Source organism: Toxorhynchites rutilus, chromosome 1 (assembly GCF_029784135.1).
Source record: "Toxorhynchites rutilus septentrionalis strain SRP chromosome 1, ASM2978413v1, whole genome shotgun sequence".
Classification (NCBI taxonomy): domain Eukaryota; kingdom Metazoa; phylum Arthropoda; class Insecta; order Diptera; family Culicidae; genus Toxorhynchites; species Toxorhynchites rutilus.
In genome coordinates this window covers 200,247,111-200,268,447 of record NC_073744.1, presented here as the reverse complement: position 1 = coordinate 200,268,447, position 21,337 = coordinate 200,247,111, and the positions used below count along the sequence as shown (strand labels likewise).

The following is a 21,337-nucleotide window of genomic DNA, read 5'->3' as shown; positions in this document are numbered from 1 at the left end:
TAGTTCTCTGCTAGCGCTGGCGCTGTGTTGCTTCAATTTAGCGTAGTGTTTCACTTATACATACACACTTTTTCCACATTTGATGCTGTTGAGGTGATAACTTCATTACGCAAATCAAATACGGATGCAATTGCACGCAGCTGACACGAGCTAGCACATTCAAGCCGCTCAATAAAAAAAAAACACAAACACAGGCAAGAGAGATACACAAATGCTTCATCGATCACCAGATGATTTTCTTCCGAATCAATTTTATCAATGCTAATCGCTAATCGCGAAAACAAATCACAGCACTAGAACTAGATATCACTATTTTAACTTTTGATAGCACGGGTTTTTATCCTCATTCCATAACACACACGTGCAATGAAAAAACATGTCGCGACAAGAAATCGAGCGGGTGACGAACACGAACATATTAATATCGGCCAAACGAAATGGAGCACATCCAGACAACATTTTCTTCGCCGGATGATAATGCTTTCTTTCTCGAAATTTCTCCAGAGACATGAGGTGAATTCCGCTGGATTCGAGTACACTTAGAAGGAAGGCACACTTTTTACATTAATTAATACAGTAACTACAGCCTGAAAGACGAAAAACACAAACATTTGAAGAGAGAGTCAATACACAGTACAAAAAATGTTATAGATTTTCTGGCATTTCGAAATTTTGAAAAAAAATATTACTTTGAGACCACAAATCCGATTTGTTTTGACGTAGGATTACGTCTTTCGGGAACATATTTGGGGTACAAATTGAAAATCGAAAATCGAGTACATCGTGAAAATTGTCCAATTTCAAACGTTTATTGCTCGGTCATTTCATGATGGATTGATGATTTTTTTTTGCGTCAATCGATTGCGGTACTCCATAACAATTTATATTGACGAAAATAATATATGTCATGAAACTAACTATCGAACAATTGAAAAATCTCAACCCCTATCCTGACGGCAATATCCACTTCTGATTGGTCGAAATTGACGACACAAGCGGCGGGTCCCTAACAGAGACATCAAAACCAAGCTGCCTGGGGGAAATCGGCATTGCAAATATATGCAAGTCGGAGACATTTTTGTATTGCAAGTAAGGTGAGTGATAAGATTAATTCTAGCAAATGAAATTTAAATTTGGAACTTTAATGTTGGTTGCCTCGTGAAATTTCATATCAATAACCGATAGTGTATTGTGAAAAAATTAGCACAAGTGTAAGTGTAAAATTGTATATGTTAGTAGTTGTGTCAAAAATGACTTGATATATGAAACGATTTATTTCAATTTTCATAAATAAAAACCAAGGTGTGTTCCCGCTCGAGAACGAGCTGTCTGTTTTGTTGTGTTCATTTTCACTCAAAGAAAGTTTATTCGGATTGAAAAATTGGAAAAGTGAAGAAATATTACAAAAAGTTATTTCCCATATGGTCTACATATAGTGTTAAGTGCTGTTAGTCCAATTAAAATTCGCATATAAAGTAAAAGTATATAAGAATGTAAAAATTATGAAAGAAAATTACCTTTTCCATTCCAAATATGTTTTCTCTATGTTAAAGAAACATGTTTTTATGATGAGAAAAAATGATAATTGTGTTCGGTATTGGTAATTATCTTATATTACATTGGTGAGTTTTTTTTCTTTATTTCATCCATACATATCACAGGAGGCATTTCGTCTAGGATATCAGAGGGCGGTTTTCATCATATCTCGTTCCACTTCAGTATCTTTTATCTGATACGAACCATCCAACGACTGTTTACCATCCTTCTGTCATCATCACTCGGTAAACACTGGTGGAGTGAATAAACAATACGCAACAGCCTAATAAAATGACTCTTTCCAGGGACACCAAATCATTATCAAAGAGTTTAAAGATGTAATTCTTCAAACATATCCAAAATCAACAGATAGCCTAACGGAATCCTACGTCAACTATGCGGTCGTGTCTCGGACACAAGCATCCTGTGACTTTTTTTTTTATTTTAATCTTTCAATTGAAAACCACGAATACAATAAATTATCGTTTACAAAAAAATAAAAATAATAATGCAGACGATGAAGAAAATTATTTTTGTGTCACACAATGCTCTTAAAAATTCAGGAAAAATTACGCCACATGTAGAAAAAAGACACATACGAACGCATTTAAATAAAAATTTGAGCAGGAGTGGGTCTCAAAGGTATATTTTTTTTAAATTTCGAAATGTATGTGTATTTTTTTAAATTTTATTTTTATTATTAGATATTTGAAAAAAAAACAGTTTGAAGATATTTATCAATCTAGAAAATCCGTAAGAGCACATTTAAATATGAATTAGAGTAGTACTAAATCTCTAAAAAAAATTAAATATTTTTTCTAGTACTAAAATTTTTGATGAAATTTTTTTGATAATTTTTCTTGATACACCGTGGTAAGATGTACATTCAGTATTTTTTTCTAATTTTTATCTCGGATCTATTGAGGATGGCGTGAAATAAACGAAAAAGTACGTTTTTCACTATAGATCCTACGTCAAACCACATAGAGGTTCAAATAAACCACCAAAATTTCTTTTTGACGTAGGACTACGTCTTTCATTTCTATACCGGGGTGTAAAATCAAAGTTTCGAAAACGAAAGCGTTACGCCGGAGGCCGAGATTTTGAGCGTTAATAGCTCCTAAACAACTGAACGAAATGGTATGATAAACACTTCATTCGAAAGATAAAATGTCTACGCGTTCTATACTTGTTACTTTTTGATCCAAAAACTTGTTTCAATAGTCTTAAAATTGCTTTCAAAACAGGCTATTGAAATCACCAATCGGTATATAAGCGAGCGCCGCTCGGAAATCCACTCAGTTCTAATTGAACAGCGATTGGAGCATGTTGTCGCTATTGTGGTGAAGCTCTTCGTTTATCATGAAAGCGCGGATGAACGGTGCCACCAAGAGCCTGTTTGTGCACCTTAGGCCAGACATGAATCCATCAGGAGGATAGTGATGCCACAAACGGTTCCCCGGGAAGATCTCGAAGCAGCTGCTACACACACACACACACACACACATATATATATATATACACGCGCGGAATTCTTTCCGTTTGGATGCCATTCAGCATCGAGAAAGATCCGGAAAATAATCTGCCAGTTCCTCTGGGAATTTAAAATTACATTCATGTGAAAGAGTTTATATTGATGTTTTCTATCCATGTAACACTGTGACCAAATACATTTGGTTTTTTCATTTTTCAATCAATCGCGATTAACAGGATAGCTTCTGAAGATTATTCTTCCCCATCAGTAGGATATTTCCGTATCCAATATTGTATGCGCCCGCAATCGATTATTGCTCAGTCGCCGAAAGTTCCGAGCTCAGAGAGTTCATTCCCCTCTAGTTTGCCTTCCAAATTGCCATCGTAAACCACGCCTTCTCTCGATTCAATCCCGCACAAAAAGCATACTTAAGCGATATTCTGGTGGTGAGACGCATTCATTTTTCGTGAGGACATCGACAAGACAACATCGTTGCTGAGGATGCTGGACGGCGAAGGATCGAGATCTGCCCTGAAATGCAAGCAGTTTGTTTGAAACTGTGGGGAGCACAGAGAAGCCGATCCTTCAGGAGAAGAGAAGGTGACCATCGAAGCAGCCGCTACACACACACATACACGCACGGAATTCTTTCCGTTTGGATGAATGGCATCGAGAAAGATCCGGAAAATAATCTGCCAGTTCCTCTGGGAATTTCAAAATACTTCATGAGAAAGAGTTTATTTTAATGTTTTCTATCCATGTAACACTGTGACCAAATATTTTTCAATCAAGTGCTATTAACAGATGGTTATCGAATTAGCATTAACCACTGGTGGGCTTCCAGTATCGAGGAAAATGTGGAAATATCTAATCGTTCCTCTGGGAATTTAAAAATACATTCATGTGAAAGAGTTTATTTGAATGTTTTCTATCCATGTAACACTGTGACCAAATACATTTGGTTTTGTGATTTTTCAATCAATCGCAATTAACAGGATAGCTTCTGAAGATTATTCTTCCCCATCAGTAGGATATTTTCGTATCCAATATTGGATGCATAAAACCTTGTACCTCCAACGTAACGCTCTCGTTTTCGAAGTCCCTCAAATATTCATTTATTCATTCATTCAGCATGGATTCAGATTCAACTTCAAACAAAGGATCACTGAATCAACGATAGTCCTACGTCACCATTGCGGTTATACCATAGATATAACCCACTTTCTGTTTTTTTATGAAAGTTTGAGACCCCTTCCCCCTCTCTGAGTTGAATACCTAACATTTGAATACCAAAAAAGTGAACAAACCAAGATAATATTTTCGACTGGATAATCCAACATCAAATACTTTATCACTTTTTCCGGAGAGTGCACCCTCCATCACCCATATGCAACGGAAATTCCGTAGATTCGAAAGCCTTCGGATTTACACGAAAACAAATCTGGCATCCCTGGTGAAGAGCGACCGCTCCAAATCATAAAAGAGTTGTGTTTACATCGTTCTCGACTGAGTTCTCATCTACAATAGAATGTTAAAGGTTGAATACTATTAATATTTATAGGAAATTCAACAGTTTTTATATCACTTTAACAATATGAACGTGTTCGGTGCTTATAATTTGCTCAATATTAGTTTATTCCGTTATCCCAGCGAGATAAACCAGTGCAACCGAAAGAAGTACTAGAATCACAACAAACTACACACGACACAACAAAAAATGCCGATGCACAACATTACTAACAAAAGCATTTACTTCCAGAGGCGACCATATGTGTATGTGTGAACGCAACGAAACACCCAACTCGCGATACATAACAATATCGGATATGTCAGTCTGCATTGGACTGCTCAGCGAAACGAATCGGTTGGTTCCGCGAACGCAAACAATACAAAAGTGTTTTTCCTATAAAACCGAGCTTCAAGTGCAAGATAAGATTGCCTGCGAGTTGCAGAAGAATGTAACCATCATCAGCGCAGCGTGAATGATAGGTTGTTCAACATTCCACAAAGTGACGATAGTTAGTAATTAGATTAACAGTTCTGATGGACTAAGGTATTTTTCTATGTGAACAACTCGGAGAAGTCTACTGCTGAAGGGAGGAAAAAAAATCGAAAGTGACCACCGTCGTGTTGCTGTCGTCGTCATCATCGTGGGACCCAGGTCAGGTCAGTCAGCAGCTAGCCGCCTGTGGTAATCGCGTGTACCGTGGATATTTCGTCAGAGTGCAGCACTTCGACGACAGAAGGGATAACCTCGGGGCGGCCGCAGAGTGTGTGTTGTGATTATATGCCGTGTTTTTACAGCTATTTGCCTGCTGAAACAGCGATATTATGTAAATTTATTCATCCGACGGCAGTACAAAGTGGTGATAGCCCGCAGACGCTATGAGCGCAGTGAATAGTCGCGGTTTCCAGTGGTGATATCTCTCCCGAGAGTGTGCATCAAAGCTGTTCCAATTTGAATCCAGCAGGAATTAGGTTCTGCCTGTGTCGAGTGGGGGCGGCGACGGTGACGTTATTCGGTGTGAACCGAGTGAGGATTACTGCAGGACGAACGGCGAAAGTATGCATCCGTACTCACTATGATAGCGACGGGATCTAGGCGAGCTGGACAGAAAATGTCCAAACAACAGGGAAAATATGAGTTGCTTAAGGAGGATACTAGTTTAAGGTAAGAATACAAACACTGCATGTCCTCCAGAAGCACTGATTCTCGCGCACACGAAGTCACGTCGCGAGAGTAATGGGAACAAATTACCGAACGGAAGGACGCGACTAGTCTCGCATTTTTGCGTTTCTATTCCACGCTTCCTGTGTCTCATTGTCATCTTCGCACAGTCGTCGTTGTGTTTGCTGCTGAGCAATTCCAAATGAAATCGACAAATGACAAAACATGAGTATTTTTGATTCGAATGTAAACTTATATTCAGTTTAGGTTGGAGGAAATATGAGTTTCCCACAGCACTTGGGAATTTTTTTACTAATTTGTAATTTTTGAAAAGGGCGTATCAATTTCAGCAAGAGAAATCTTTGATAATTTATAGCTCAACAACTATGAGTCCTATCGAAATAGTGTCTTAGAAAGAGTTATAGAGTATTGATGTCCAAACGTGAAAAATATATACACTGAGAAAAAAATTGTACTTTTTTATTTACAAAAAAAAACTTTAATTTGCAATACAGCGCGGACTCGATTATACACAGTCTTCGATTTCTTTTCACTGTATATAATTGAATCCTGTACACAATCGAGTCAAAAAAAAAATTTCATTCGTGTTTTATATATGCATAGAAAACGAATAAAATTTTGACGTGGGACTACGTCTAACCGGAGTATATGGGGGGTGAAACGAAAACCTAAACACAGAACACGCAGGAAAAAATGAAAGATTCCGAATGCTTATAACTCGAACATTTTGTACTGGATCGGAAAGATGTTTGCATCAATTGATAGGAAATATTCCTATGCTTCTATCGCAATTAATGAAATGTTATTTTTCATTAGATAAACAATTGAATGACTGTAAAATGTTAAGCGGTATCTACATGCCCTAACTGCCTCATTTTGATTGGTCCGATCTACGGTTTCCCTAACACAGTCATCAAAACCAAGCAGCCTTGGGGAAATCGGCATTACAAATACATGAGAGACGGGGGTATTTTTGTTCCGAATGTGATTCCCTAACACAGGCTTTAAATCCAGGGAGCGTGGAAAAATTGGCATTCCAAATACATGTAAGTCGGGGTCATTTTTGTTCCGACTGAAATGTGTTTCTCTAACACAGACTTCAAATCCATGTAGCGTCTGGAAATCGGCACTGCAAATACATGAAAGTCGGGGGAATTTTTGTTCCGACTGAAATATGTTTTCCCAACACAGACTTCAGAACCAAAGTGTCTGAGGAAATTGGCATTGCAAATTCATGCAAGTCGGGGGCATTTTTGTTTGAACTGGAATGTGTTTGCCTAACACAGACTTCAAAACCAAGATGTCTGGGAAAATCAGCTCTGCAAATAAATGCAAACTTCGAGTACTTTTATACTCGCTTACCTTTGTGCAAACTAGAATATGTTTCCTTAACACGGTTTCCTAAACTTAGGAACCTGGGAAAATGTTCCATAGAAACCACATTAGACGATCATCCTAGAAGCCCATGAATAATCAAGCTGGTTGACAGCCTAATTTTGCACTATTAAGTATTGTTCCAACCTTCGAAGAATATAGACATACCAACAAACAAGTCTTTCCATTTGCTGGAGTCTGTAACAATTTTCAACCCACGACGAGTTCATTTCAACCCACTTCAAGACGATCCAGATCAAGCCCTTGCAAGATGTCCGACCAGGATTTGAGGAACGCAATTCTCCGGCTAACTGAACTGGTAGCTAGCCAACAAGAGCAGATTCAACTTCTCAACCGAACCGGTCAAGCCAACCAACCGGGAAGTGAGAAAATCATCGAATCGTTGGCCACGGGAATTGAAGACTTCTACTACGATCCTGACGGTGGAGTGTTTTTCGATGCATGGTTCGCGCGCTACGAGGATATCTTCAAGGTTGACGGCAAGAATCTGGACGATCCGGCGAAGGTGAGGCTACTCTTGAGGAAGATCGGCACCAAGTTCCATGAGCGGTACGTAAACAGTATCCTGCCAAAGCATCCTCGCGATTTCGGCCTGGACGACACGGTGAAGAAACTTAAGAAGCTTTTTGGCCGCCAAACCTCGCTGTTTAACGATCGCTACCGTTGTCTACAATATGTCAAGAACGAAGCAGACGATTTTTCAAGTTACGCTGCCTCTGTGAACAAGCACTGCGAAGCATTCCAGCTGACCAAGCTCACCGACGACCAATTCAAGGCACTACGTTTTGTTTGTGGTCTACAATCTCCCCGCGATGCAGACATCCGAACTCGATTGATCGGTAAGTTAGAAGCTGAAGAGCATGCTCCGCCAGCAGACGGCACGAAGCTCACACTGGAAAATCTCGTCGAGGAGTGCCATCGGTTTAACAATCTGAAGCAGGACACCAAGATGGTAGAGAAGCCCGTTCCGGAAAAATCCGTCGTCAACGCAGTTTCTACCAAGCCTGCTAAGAAGAAGCAACCGAAATCGCCGTGCTGGTTCTGCGGTGATTTACACTTTGTGAAGGAATGCCCCTATCAAGACCACAGCTGTAGCAAGTGCAAACGGAATGTGCATAAAGAAGGTTACTGCTCATCCGTGGAATCAAAACCGAAGTCTGCAAAGAAATTCGAAAAACCGAAATCCAAGGAATATGTGAAGTCCAAAGGAATTTCGGTGAAACGCATCGATCTCCAAAGGAAGAGGAAATACGTTACCGTCGGAATCAATGGCAATGATTCTGTTCTCCAGTTGGATTGCGCTTCCGATATCACGATCATTTCTACGCAAACCTGGAAGGCGATCGGAAAACCAGCCATCAGCGAAACCGAAATCACCGCCATCAGCGCTTCCAGAAATAAGATCGACATGACTGGAGAGTTCCTTGCTGAATTAACCATCCAAAGCGTGACGAAAGCAGGCTTTGTCTACGTGTCATCAAGCTCCGATTTGGATGTCCTTGGAATTGAAACAATCGACCTATTCGATCTGTGGTCAATTCCATTCAGCTCGCTGGTTAATGCTATCCAACATAAACCGGAAGACACTGGGCAAAAGCTGCGTACGAAGTTTCCTGAAGTGTTCCAGAGTACACTAGGCCGGTGCACCAAAGCGAAGGTTAAACTCTACCTGAAGCCCGAAGTCCGTCCAGTGTACTGTCCAAAGAGACCAGTTGCATACGCTGCCCTTCCAAAGGTGGATGCCGAACTTCAACGTCTTCAAGACAAGGGAATAATCTCACCAGTGAAGTTTTCCGACTGGGCAACCTCGATAGTCATGATCCGGAAGTCAGACAACGTTTCCGTCCGTATCTGCGGCGACTATTCTACAGGGTTGAACAACGCACTAGATTCAGATGCCCATCCGCTTCCGCATCCAGATGATGTTTTTGCTGATCTGGCTGGTTGCCGGTGTTTCTCCCAACTCGATCTATCTGATGCGTACCTGCAAGTCGAGGTTGAGGAGGAATCTCAGAAGTATCTAACGATCAACACTCACCGTGGACTGTTCAAATACAACCGTCTGCCGCCTGGAATCAAGTCCGCTCCTGGTGCGTTCCAAAGGATTATCGATAGCATGGTCGCTGGTATTCCTGGAGTGAAACCGTATCTGGATGACATCATGATTGCCGGTAGGACAAAGGAAGAACACGATCGCAGCCTCCATGAAGTTCTGGAACGGATCAAGACGTACGGTTTTCATCTGAGGATCGAAAAATGTCGATTTGGCCTATCGCAAATCAAGTTTCTAGGTCATATAATCGACAAAGGCGGCTTACGACCTGATCCAGCGAAGACTACCGCAATTTCGCAGATGCCAGCTCCAATGAACGTATCACAGCTTCGATCGTATCTTGGAGCTATCAATTATTATGGGCGTTTCGTCAAGCAGATGAAGGAGCTGAGAGCACCCATGGACTACTTGCTGAAACAAAACGTCAATTGGGAATGGACTGCAAGCTGCCAGAAGTCATTCGACAAGTTCAAAACGCTGCTCACTTCCGACTTGTTGCTGACGCACTTCGACCCGAACAAGGAAATCATTGTAGCAGATGATGCATCCAAAGACGGCTTGGGCGCTGTTATTATGCATCGCCTCCCGGATGGATCAGTGAAGGCAATTTCGCACATTTCAAGATCACTGACCCCTGCAGAGAAAAATTACGGCCAGATCGAGAAAGAAGCTTTGGCGCTGATTTTTGCTGTGACACGATTTCATAAAATGTTGTTCGGCCGGAAATTTACCTTGCAGACTGATCACCAACCACTTCTCAAGGTGTTCGGAAGCAAAAAAAAATTCCGGTATACACGGCCAACCGACTTCAACGCTGGGCGCTTACGCTGATGCTGTACGATTTCGACATCCAGTTCGTGCGCACTGAAGAATTTGGACACGCGGACCTCCTTTCAAGACTGATGAAATGCCATGCAACAGCCGATGAAGAATATGTCATTGCTTCTGTACAAATGGAAGCCGAAGTTTTAGATTCTTGCAAGCCGAGAGTACTTCTGCACCCGCATTTTTGTTGCACTCCGAAAAGTGTTTTCCTAGCACGGACTACAAAAGCGGATACGAACACAACGCTTTGGCTCGGTTATTAATTATTGCATTGAAGGATATGCCTTCATATCATCTGCTCACTGAATTTCTCCGCATACCATTTGATGATTAGGCAAAATGTTGTTATCCATTTGCTGCGATAACGCCTATTGATTAAACAACGTTCGACGTTTCAATATTCGTTCGACGTATATGTCAAAACCGGAACAGAGTGCCTGAAGTTCATCGAATCAATCAAATTCGCGGTTCGAGAAGTACGTACACTTGAGTGATGCATACTTCAGAAGGAAATCGTTTAATCGTTTGATAATTCTTCCGGTCACATATGTTGTCCTAGGCATCATACCAAACGTAAAAGGACTGTCATTAAATTTACCTGTAACGAAGAACATTATCTATCACAATGGATGAATTGACCTTACATGGCATTATACAATCTTTTTACTCACAATGCAAATATATTGAATTCAACTGAATTCCGGAATTGTTTCATTCCATCAAAAATTTAATCAATGCAAACGAATGATTGCTAAGCTAAGGTAGTCCCACGTCAACCTTGCGGTTATACCATAGATGTAACCCACCCATTTTTTTTTTATTTCGTTTATTGAGAATAAAAGGAGAATTTAATTTGTGATCCATCCCTTAAAGCCAGAAAATACCTTTCTCACATGAAAAAAAAATTATAGAAGGGTGTGTTCAAGACACGACCGCATTGTTGACGTAGAATTATGCGCTGTAGTTTAATTCAATTCGTTTGTTTATAACCGCGGATATTGTTTTACAATGCTACGAAAATTTTGAAATAACCATTCTACCAATTTGGTCGCCCTGCAATGTTCTTTTTTATTGTAGAATCATTTGACGATAATTGTTTGATGATTCATTCTTGTGCTCGCAGAACAATACATGCTCGAGATAAGCACAGCTGTCATCCATAGTGGAGAAAGTTTTGCTACCGACAAGCGAAACCAAATCACATACCAAATTTCAGAACGACATTTACTTTCTTGGTGACTAAATAAACGAAATAAACTCTATCTGTTAATCTCAACAACCTTGAAAAAAGTAGCACTGCTTCGTAATGCACACGGGAGCAGAATCAAATGGGGTTTCTGCGTAGCGAAGATGCATTATTTTACGTACGGGTTATGAAACACGCACGTACGCGTACAAATATCCATATATCGATAGCTTGAAGCAACTAACTATTGCCAGTGTAGATTAGCTTGGCTGTCATCCTTTGTGGAGAGAGTTTTCCTACCGTCATGCGAAATCAAATCACGGACAAAATTCCAGAACATTTATTTTCTTGGTGAGCTGACGATAGCCTAGCTTGATGATTCCCCACACAATTGTGTAGCTCAGAACCTTAAAGCAATGGCATCAGTTTGATGTAATGATTGCAATGCCAGAGACATCAGCGAGTGAGTAATTTGGTCGCGTCCACAGCTCAATCCGAAACGAAGACATGTGATGACGCAAAACAAGGAAGAACAAGCGATATTCATTGCTTTGAATACAGAACGTCTCGTCTCTAACCTTCAAAAAGGCCCTTGGAAAATTTTACTTCATCCATAATGTTACTCCTCCACCCCCATCGCCTGTAGAAAGGCATTCGATCCCTCGCCGTCCAGCTCGCCCAGCAACGATGTTGTTCAGTCGATTTCCTCACGAAGAATGAAAGTTTGCCTCAGCGAAATCCACTGTTTATACTCTAGGCAAATATTCCCTTTCGTTCTTCTTCTTTTCCTTTGTTCACGGAGACTTTACATCTTACGATTTCCCCTTCGTTGCTCGTCGATAAGTTGCTCGTTATTGACAGCTCTGTTCGGGAAAGCACACAAATGGACAGATCGAATGTATGAGGAAATGGGAATGCTTCCAATTTTCACCAATTAAAACCATATACAGACTATGGGATTGTAATGTGTAGCATATCAAATAAATCTTAGGGAATTTCCGATTCGTTTGTCATGCAAATCGACAGAATCCGTTAGCGGCAAAAATAGTTATTAACGTTAACTTTATTTCATAAAAACGTGACCTGTTTTCTGATTTGGCACCCTTAATGAAAGACGTAGTTCTACGTCAAAATCCTTCTACGCATATGTTCGAATTTCAACAATAACAGAGTTATAGACTTTGTTGCCTCAAACTTACTCTACACTAAAAAGTACGCCGCGTAAGCCAATTCTGTTGCTAAATGAGTGGATTTAAATAACTTTTTGGAAGTAAAAATTTCAAAATCAGTCATTTTTAATGTGTAATTATTAATTTTATCCCACAAATTTATATTAAACTTTTTTATCAATCAAATTAAAGCTCTCAAACCACTCTACAATTTGTTCTTTGACACCCAACTTCTATCTTTCTTAATTCCGCTGTAATATCGATATAAACAATTATGCGTTGAAAGCCACTAAAATAGAGAGAAAAAACAAAGATATAAACAATTCCTGGTGAAAATTCAAGCAAAATCTTCAAAAATCACGATTTTTACCCCACTGTACATATCACAGCCACTTAAATTCCACCTCAACGTTCAAAGGATACATTTTTTCTTGAAACAAGTCATTTTTGAAATGTAAAAAAAAATTCAATCTGTATATAATCGAATTACATATAATCGAGTCTGTACATAATAGAGTCCGCCCTGTATCTGAAATACATACTTTCTATTTTTTTTTTCATATAAAATAGAAGTCATGTAGAAAATTTTAAAAAAATAGGTACAAGATGGTAAAACTGGAACATCGAATCTTAAATCGAAAATTAAATCTTCGCGTGCGTATGTCTGTTCTCAGCCAAGAAAAAACTTTTTTACCGTGCAGAACTGTAGTCAAAAACCAGGACTGTTTCGAAAGATGGCACACGAACGAGAGTTTATATTCTATTTTTATATAAAAACAGCATTTCAAAACACATTATTCAGTAGATACACATCTAAAGTTCACAACGAATTGAAAAAATCTTGTTTATCTTTCATTGTCATACAAATTATGCATCACTGCTCTTCCAAGGAAAAATAATTCCAACCAGTATGGCGCCCATATCCGAATTGAATACGACCGCAAAGGGTTAACATGCAACTGTGTAACTATATAAAGACTATCATTATTTTGATATTTTTATACAATTTTGGTACATAGTCATGATTTGCAACTACAGTATGAATTTTGCATGTTTTATTTTGAAATGAAAAAACAGGAAGTGGGTTATACCTATGGTATAACCGCAAGGGTGACGTAGGACTATCGTTGATTTAGAGATCATTTGTTTGAAGTTGAATCTAAATCCATTCTGAATGAATGAATAAATGAATATTTGGGGGACTTCGAAAACGAGAGCGTTACGTTGGAGGCACAAGGTTTTATGCATCCAATATAGGATACGAAAAACCTTGTTCTGAAGAATAGTCTTCAAAAGCTTTCCTGCTAACTGCACTTGATTGACAAATCACAAAACCAAAGGTATTGTATGGATATTTTATGGATAGAAAACATTAAAATAAACTCTTTCGCTTGAATGTAATTTTCAATTCCAAGGGGAACTGGCAGATTAGTTTCCAGCAACGATTAGATATTTCCACATTTTCCTCGATACTGGAAGCCCACCAGTAGTTAATACTAACTCGATTACCACCTGTTAATAGCACTTGATTGAAAAATATTTGGTCACAGTGTTACATGGATAGAAAACATTAAAATAAACTCTTTCACATGAATGTATTTTTAAATTCCCAGAGGAACTGGCAGATTATTTTCCAGCAATGATTAGATCTTTCCGGAACTTTCTCGATGCTGAATGGCATCCAAGCGGAAAGAATTCTGCGCGTGTATGTGTCGATCCTTCGCCGTCCACCTCGTCCAGCACGTTAGGCAACGATGTTGTCTTGTCGATGTCCTCACGAAAAATGAATGCGTCTCACCACCAGAATATCGCTTGAGTATGTTTTGTGTGTGTGATTGAATCGAGAGAAGGTGTGGTTTACGATGGCAATTTGGAAGGCAAACTAGAGGGGAATGAACTCTCTGAGCTCGGAACTTTCGGCGACTGAGCAATAATCGATTGCGTGCGCATATAATATTGGATACGGAAATATCCTACTGATGGGGAAGAATAATCTTCAGAAGCTTTCCTGCTAATTACACTTGGTTGAAAAATTACAAAATCAAATGTATTTGGTCGCTGTGTTATTTGGTTAGAAAACATTAAAATAAACTCTTTCACATGAATTTATTTTTAAATTCCCAGAGGAACTGGCAGATTATATTCCAGAAATTAGGTCTTTCCGGAACTTTCTCGATGCTGAATGGCATCCAAACGGAAAGAATTCCACGCGTGTATGTGTGTGTGTAGCGATGTCTTCCCGGGGAACCGTTTGTGGCATCACTCTCCTCCTGATGGATTCCCTTCTGACCTAAGGTGCACAAACAGGCTCTTGGTGACACCGTTCATCCGCGTTTTCATGATTAACACGAAGAGCTTCACCACAACAGCGACAACATGCTCCAATCGCTGTTCAATCATAACTGAGGGGGTTTACAAGCGGCGCTCGCTTATATACCGATTGGTGATTTCAATAGCCTGTTTTGAGAACAATTTTAAGGCTATTGAAACTAGTTTTTGGATCAGAAAGTAACAAGTATATAACGCGTAGACATTTTATCTTTCGAATGAAGTGTTTATCATTCAATTTCGTTCAGTTGTTTAGGAGCTATTAACGCTCAAAATCTCGGTCTCCGGCGTAACGCTTTCGGTTTCAAAACTTTGATTTTACACCCCGGTATAGAAATGAAAGACGTAGTCCTACGTCAAAAAAATTCTCTGACGGTCCACCCCCAGGAGCTCTAGCCATACTGACTTTTGGAAGAAGATTGTTTGGACCGATTAGAGTAAGTTTGGGGTTAAATAACACAAAGAAGTGACAGCCTGAATTCTGAGCTATCCAGCCTACTCAAGCAACAGCAAGCAAGTGGAGGATCACTGCTTGTGTGGGGCTGCTTACTTGGAATGGGGTGGACAATCTCGTCAAGATCATTGTAAAGAAGACTGCTGAGTCCTACGCCAATGTCTTGGAGGAGAACTTAAAGCCGTCACTCAGGAAAATTAATACTAAAGGCTACATTTTCCAACAGGTCAATGATCCCAAGCACACCTCGAAGGTTGCGAAACGCTATTTGCCGTCCAAAATAATTAAAATGCTTGAGTGGACATCCCAGTCCCCAGATCCCAACTCCATTGAACATCTATGCACAATACTGGATGAAAAAATCCAATTAATTGGAGTTTTATATAAATGTGAAAATGAATACAAACAATGGCTTGTTTACATCCTTTCCATTGTAAGAAATGCGTTCATTTTCAAAAACAAAATCATGAAAAAGTATTTTGCGTGATGCTGTTTACTTTTTCCTTCCCAACACTGTACATAGAATATTTGGTAACTTATCGAGAAGCTCTTGATCAACCTGATAAATCTTCACAAACTGCTTTGTGATTAGTTCTCTGACACCAAATTGCTAGACTATTTACTTCCGTAGCAATTTAATTTTAAGCATCTTCAAAAATCACGAATTCTACCATTGTGTTCACACTGACAAGTATTTGAAAAAAAAACATCAGACAGCTCAACCTTTCTATTGTGAAATATGCAGAACCAGCATGAAGGAAAGTTTGAAAGTTCTTATTATTTCTAATTTATTGTCTTTCAGATTTACATATGTATGTTTTTATTTTTTATTTTCTATATATATGAAAATCTCGCCGTGAGGTTTGTTACCGAACTCCTCCAAAACGACTCGACCGATTTTGATGAAATTACGCACAAAAAACTTGGTAGGCATGAAAATAGGTTGTAAACTATATATGATACCGCTAGGATACCGATTTCCATATATTTGCTACCGATTAGGGTGGCCCTATGCAAAAAAAAAATCGAAAAATGATTAATTTTCGTGATTTTGTTTCGGAAGTAAGGAATGAAGTGCAATGTTCGGGTATTTTGAATATTGTTTAAGGTATATTTGAAGATGAGTTTTTAATTTTAATGCACGAAAAATGTTTATTACGCTGTTGAGAGCTGGATGCTATCTGAAAATCGGTACCTTGCTGGGGATATTGGTTCTGAAGCAACGGGGTGTTGCAGAACGAAAATTATAAGCAAATTCATAAAATTTCATGAATATGGCGGTATAACATGACGAACATATTAACCCATTAACGACCAAGCTGTAAAAATTATTTTTTTTTTACAAAAGCCATTGAAGTAATCTCGATTATTGACGGTTAAGAAACCCCAATGTTCAAGAATTATTTTTTTCCCATATTCCATTTTCCGGGAAATAACTGTTCGAAAAATCAACCATTGGCCGAAACCCGCATTTTTTTTTGGTACTACAAACATACTTAATATGTCAACTTCAATTAGTAAATTTACGGTATTCATAAATGCATCAATTTTACATTCCTGGACGAACAAGCACAGGAGGATGGTGGTCTCTAAGCATAAACCTAAATTAATCCACCTAAGGTAGATGTGACATTTCTTATTTCATGTAATTTTAACTTATTACTGGCCGGCTTTTTCTTTCAATTGAAAACATATGCAATAAAAATGTTAGCCGTGGAGAATTGTCAATGTTTAAGAATTATTTCTTCCCATTTATTCACTTCCCGAAAAATTGAACATTTCCCAAAACCTACACTGCCGTTCTACGCATGTCCCATGTTACTTTTTGATAATTTTTACTTTTCTTCATAAAACGATGTTTTTACACCTAATCTGCCGGTAAAACACGAAAAACAAAACTTATAGTTTGTTCACAGCTTCTAAAAAAACCATAATCTCAATTGTCCCATGTTGATATTCTAAGCATAACTGTACCACAGTCATTTCTGGTTTGAAAGAACGAATTAATTTTCAAACAAAAAAAATTATAGGAGGTTGTATTCAAGACACGACCGCATTGTTGACGTAGAACTACGCTGTCGCTTGTTTATAACTGCGGATATTATTCTATAATGCTACGAAAATCTTGAAATAACCATTCTACCAGTTTGGTCGCCCTAAAATGTTTTTTCATTGTAGAATTATTTGACGATAATTGTTTGATGATTCATTATTGTGCTCGCAGAAGAATACATGATCGAGATAAGCTCATCCTTAGTGGAGAAAGTTTTGCCACTGCCAAGCGAAACCAAATCACATACAAAATTTCAGAACGACATTTACTTTCTTGGTGACTAAATAAACGAATTAAACTCTATCTGTTATTCTCAACAACCTCGAAAAGAGTAGCACTGCTTCATTATGATCAATATTAGCGCAAATGCAATCCTAGTTGAAAGCAGCTGGCACGCGAGCCCAAATGAATTAATAACTTAATATAACTTATTGAACAACTTGGTATTTCCCAAATAGTTTTTTTTGGCGCACAACCTCAACACCTGCTTCACCATAGCGTCAGTTCAATGCATTGATGGCAGAACACACAATGTTAACTGATTGGAAAAAGGCTGAATATTTGCCTCAGTAGCGATTCAAAACCAATACCCTAGTGTAAATATTTCCCTCCCGCTATCTTTCTTGTTTATATTTATCATTACGACTGCATAATTTTCAACACCAAATCATTTGCCTCTAACCTTCAAAAAGACCCTTGACAAACTTTACTTTATCCATAATATTACTCCTCCACCTCCATTGCATTGAGAAAAGCATTCGTTGTTCAGTCGATTTCCTCACGAAGAATGAAAGTTTGCCTCAGCGAAATCAACTGTTTATACTCTAGGCAAATATTTCCCGTCGTTATTCTTCCTTTCCTTTGTTCACGGAGACTTTACATCTTACGATTTCCCCTTCGTTGCTCGTCGATAAGTTGCTCGTTATTGGCAGCTCTGTTCGGGAAAGCACACAAATGGACAGAACAAATGTATGAGGAAATGGGAATGCTTCCAATTTTCATCAATTAAAACCATATACAGACTATGGGATTGTAATGCATAGCATATCAAACAAATCTTAGGGAATTTCCGATTCGTTTGGTAAGTAAATCGCCAAAATCCATTCGCGGCAAAAATAGTTATTAATGTTAACATTATTTCATAAAAACGTGACCTGTTTTCTGATTTGGCACCCTTAATGAAAGACGTAGTTCTACGTCAAAAAATGGGTGGGTTATATCTATGATATAACCGCAAGGTTGACGTGGGACTACTTTAGCTTAGCAATCATTTGTTTGTATTGATTGACTTTCTGATTGAATCAAACAATTTCCGAATTTGATATATTCAGTTGTGAGTAAAAAAATTGAATAAATGCCATATAAGGTCAATTCATGCATTGTGATAGATTATGTTCTTCGTTATAAGTAAATTTAATGACATTTCTTTTACGTTACGACAAAATATGTGAACGGAAGAATTATCAAACGATTATTTTATTTTACATTTCCCTCTGAAGGTTGCATCTCTCAAGTGTACGTACTTCTTGAACCGCGAATTCGCTTAATTTGATGAATTTCAGGCACTCAGTTTCGATTTTGATATGTACGTCGAACGCATATTGTTTAATCATCGTTTGACAACGGAGAAGGAAAATCAAAAACAGAATCCGAGAGTATTGGGTACATCCCATTCTCAGTGATTCGCACGGCATGTATGTCGGATTCCAAAATTGAGAGCGAATTGAACTATCGATCAATAAACAATCGTCGTATGGCCGCAGGTCAAAACTAGCCAGTACTGATTAAACAGACGGCCGATAGTTTGCCGACAAAACAGTTTGAATGCGGTTTGCCGATACTGAATCGGTGAAGTGTGTGCATATGCATGTCGCTTTGTACTGATTAAGTCGGCCAGTCAGACTATCGGCCAACAAAAAAAAAACCCCGACTTGCATGAATTTTCAATGCCAATTTCCCCACGCTCCATGAATTTGAAGTATGTGTTAAGGAAATATATTCCAGCCAGAACAAAAATACTCCTGACTTGCATGAATTTGTAATGCCAGTTTCCCCACGCACCATTGATTTCAAGTCTACGTTAAGTAAACACATCAGAGTCGCAACAAAAATGCCCACGACTTACATGTATTCGCAATGCCAATTTCCCCACGCTCCATGGATTAAAAGTCCGTGTTAGGGAAACACATTTCAGTCAGAACAAAAATACTCCCGACTTTCATGTATTGGCAATGCCGATTTCCCCAATGCTGCTTGATTTTGATGGCTGTGTTGGGGAAACCGTTGGGGTAGTTAGGGCGTTTATATAACACTTAACGTTTTACAGTAATTCAATTGTTTATCTAATGAAAAATAACATTTTATTAATTGCGATAGATGCGTAGAAATATTCCCTATCAGTTGATGCAAACATCTTTCCGATCCAGTAAGAAATGTTCGAGTTATAAGCATTCGGAATCTTTCATTTTTTCTGCATGTTCTGTGTTTAGGTTTTCATTTTACCCCCCATATACTCCGGTTAGACGTAGTCCCACGTCAAAAAAGATCAACAGATCACGTGTTCACCTTGATTCAGCAAAGGTATTGCAGATCACTCCCTTCATCATAAAACGATGTTTTTATGCATACTCTTTCAGAAAACAACATCAAGCTCAATTGTCCCATATTGATATTCTAGGCATTACTATCCCACCATGAATTTTTAAACCCTTAACTAAGATGGATTGATTCAATTGAGGAAATCTTTTCACATTTCATTAAACAATAGTTTTCTGCTTATAAAAAATGGGTGGGTTATATCTATGATATAACCGCAAGGTTGACGTGGGACTACCTTAGCTTAGCAATCATTTGTTTGTATTGATTAAATTTTTGATTGAATGAAACAATTCCCGAATTTAATTGAATTCAATATTTTTGCTTTGTGAGTAAAAAGATTGTATAATTCCATATAAGATCAATTCATGCATTGTGATAGATTATGTTCTTCGTTACAAGTAAATTTAATGACAGTCCTTTTACGTTTGGTATGATGCCTAGGACAAAACATGTGAACGGAAGAATTATCAAACGATTATTTTATTTTACGTTTCCTTCTGAAGTTTGCATCTCTCAAGTGTACGTTTTTCTCGAACCGCGAATTTGCTCGATTTAATGAAATTCAGGCACTCAGTTTCGATTTTGACATGTGCGTCGATCGCATATTGCTTAATCAATAGGCGTCATCGCAGCAATTGGTTATCAACATCTTGCCTAACCATCAAATGGTATGCGTGGGAACTTATAGAGCAGAAGATATGAAGGCACATCCTTCAATGCAATCTTGAACAACCGAGCCAAAGCGTGGTGTTCGTACCCGCTTTTGTAATCCGTGTTAGGAAAACACTTTTCGGAGTGTAAAAAAAAAACATGCAAGTGCCGAAGTACCCCCGGAAGACCGTTTTAAGGAAACATATTCTAGTTTGCAAGCGAGTGCAAAAGTACTCGCAGTTTGCATTTATTCGCTGAGCCGGCTTCATCAGACATCATGGTTTTGAAGTCTGTGTTAGGCAAACACATTTCAGTCGGAACAAAAATACCCCGACTTGCATGTATATGCAATGCCAATTTCCCTAAGCTCCATGTATTTGAAGTCTGTGTTAGGGAAACACATTTCAGTCGGAACAAAAATGCCGCCGATTACATGTATTTGGAATGCCAATTTCCCCACACTCCTAGGATTTCAAGTCTGTGTTAGCGAAACACATTTCAGTCGGAACAGAAACACCCCTGACTTGCATGTATTTGCAATGCCAATTTCCCTAAGCTCCATGTATTTAAAGTCTGTGTTAGGGAAACTTTCATGTATTTGCAACCTTCATGTATTTGCAACCTTCATGTATTTGCAATGCCGATCTCTCCAACGCTGCTTGGTTTTGATGTCTGTGTTAGGGAACACATTTCGGTGAGAACAAAAGTCCCCATACTTTCATGTATTTGTAATGTTGATTTCCCCAAGGCTGCTTGGTTTTGATGGCTGCGTTAGGGAAACCGTAGATCGGGCCAATCAAAATGGAGCAGTGAGGGCGTTTAGATAACGCTTAACATTTTACAGTTATTCAATTGTTTATCTAATGAAAAATGACATTTTATTAATTGCGATAGAAGCGTAGAAATATTCCCTATCAATTGATGCA

At 38.7% G+C, this 21,337-nt stretch overlaps 1 protein-coding gene across 2 annotated transcripts in view; it reads left to right on the top strand.

Moving 5' to 3' along the window:
• Positions 1–4,460: 4,460 nt before the first annotated feature.
• Positions 4,461–21,337, top strand: part of LOC129767530 (chitinase-3-like protein 1) — a 91,863-nt gene continuing 74,986 nt past the window's right edge. Inside the window, exons 1-2 of one of the 2 annotated variants that reach the window (XM_055768537.1) lie at positions 4,461–4,547; positions 4,770–5,681. In XM_055768537.1, coding sequence (XP_055624512.1) covers positions 5,593–5,681 — 89 coding nt within the window. In that variant the 5' untranslated portion in view covers positions 4,461–4,547; positions 4,770–5,592. Of the gene's footprint in view, positions 5,682–21,337 lie in introns of both variants that reach the window. The other variant, XM_055768527.1, reaches the window with a different exon arrangement.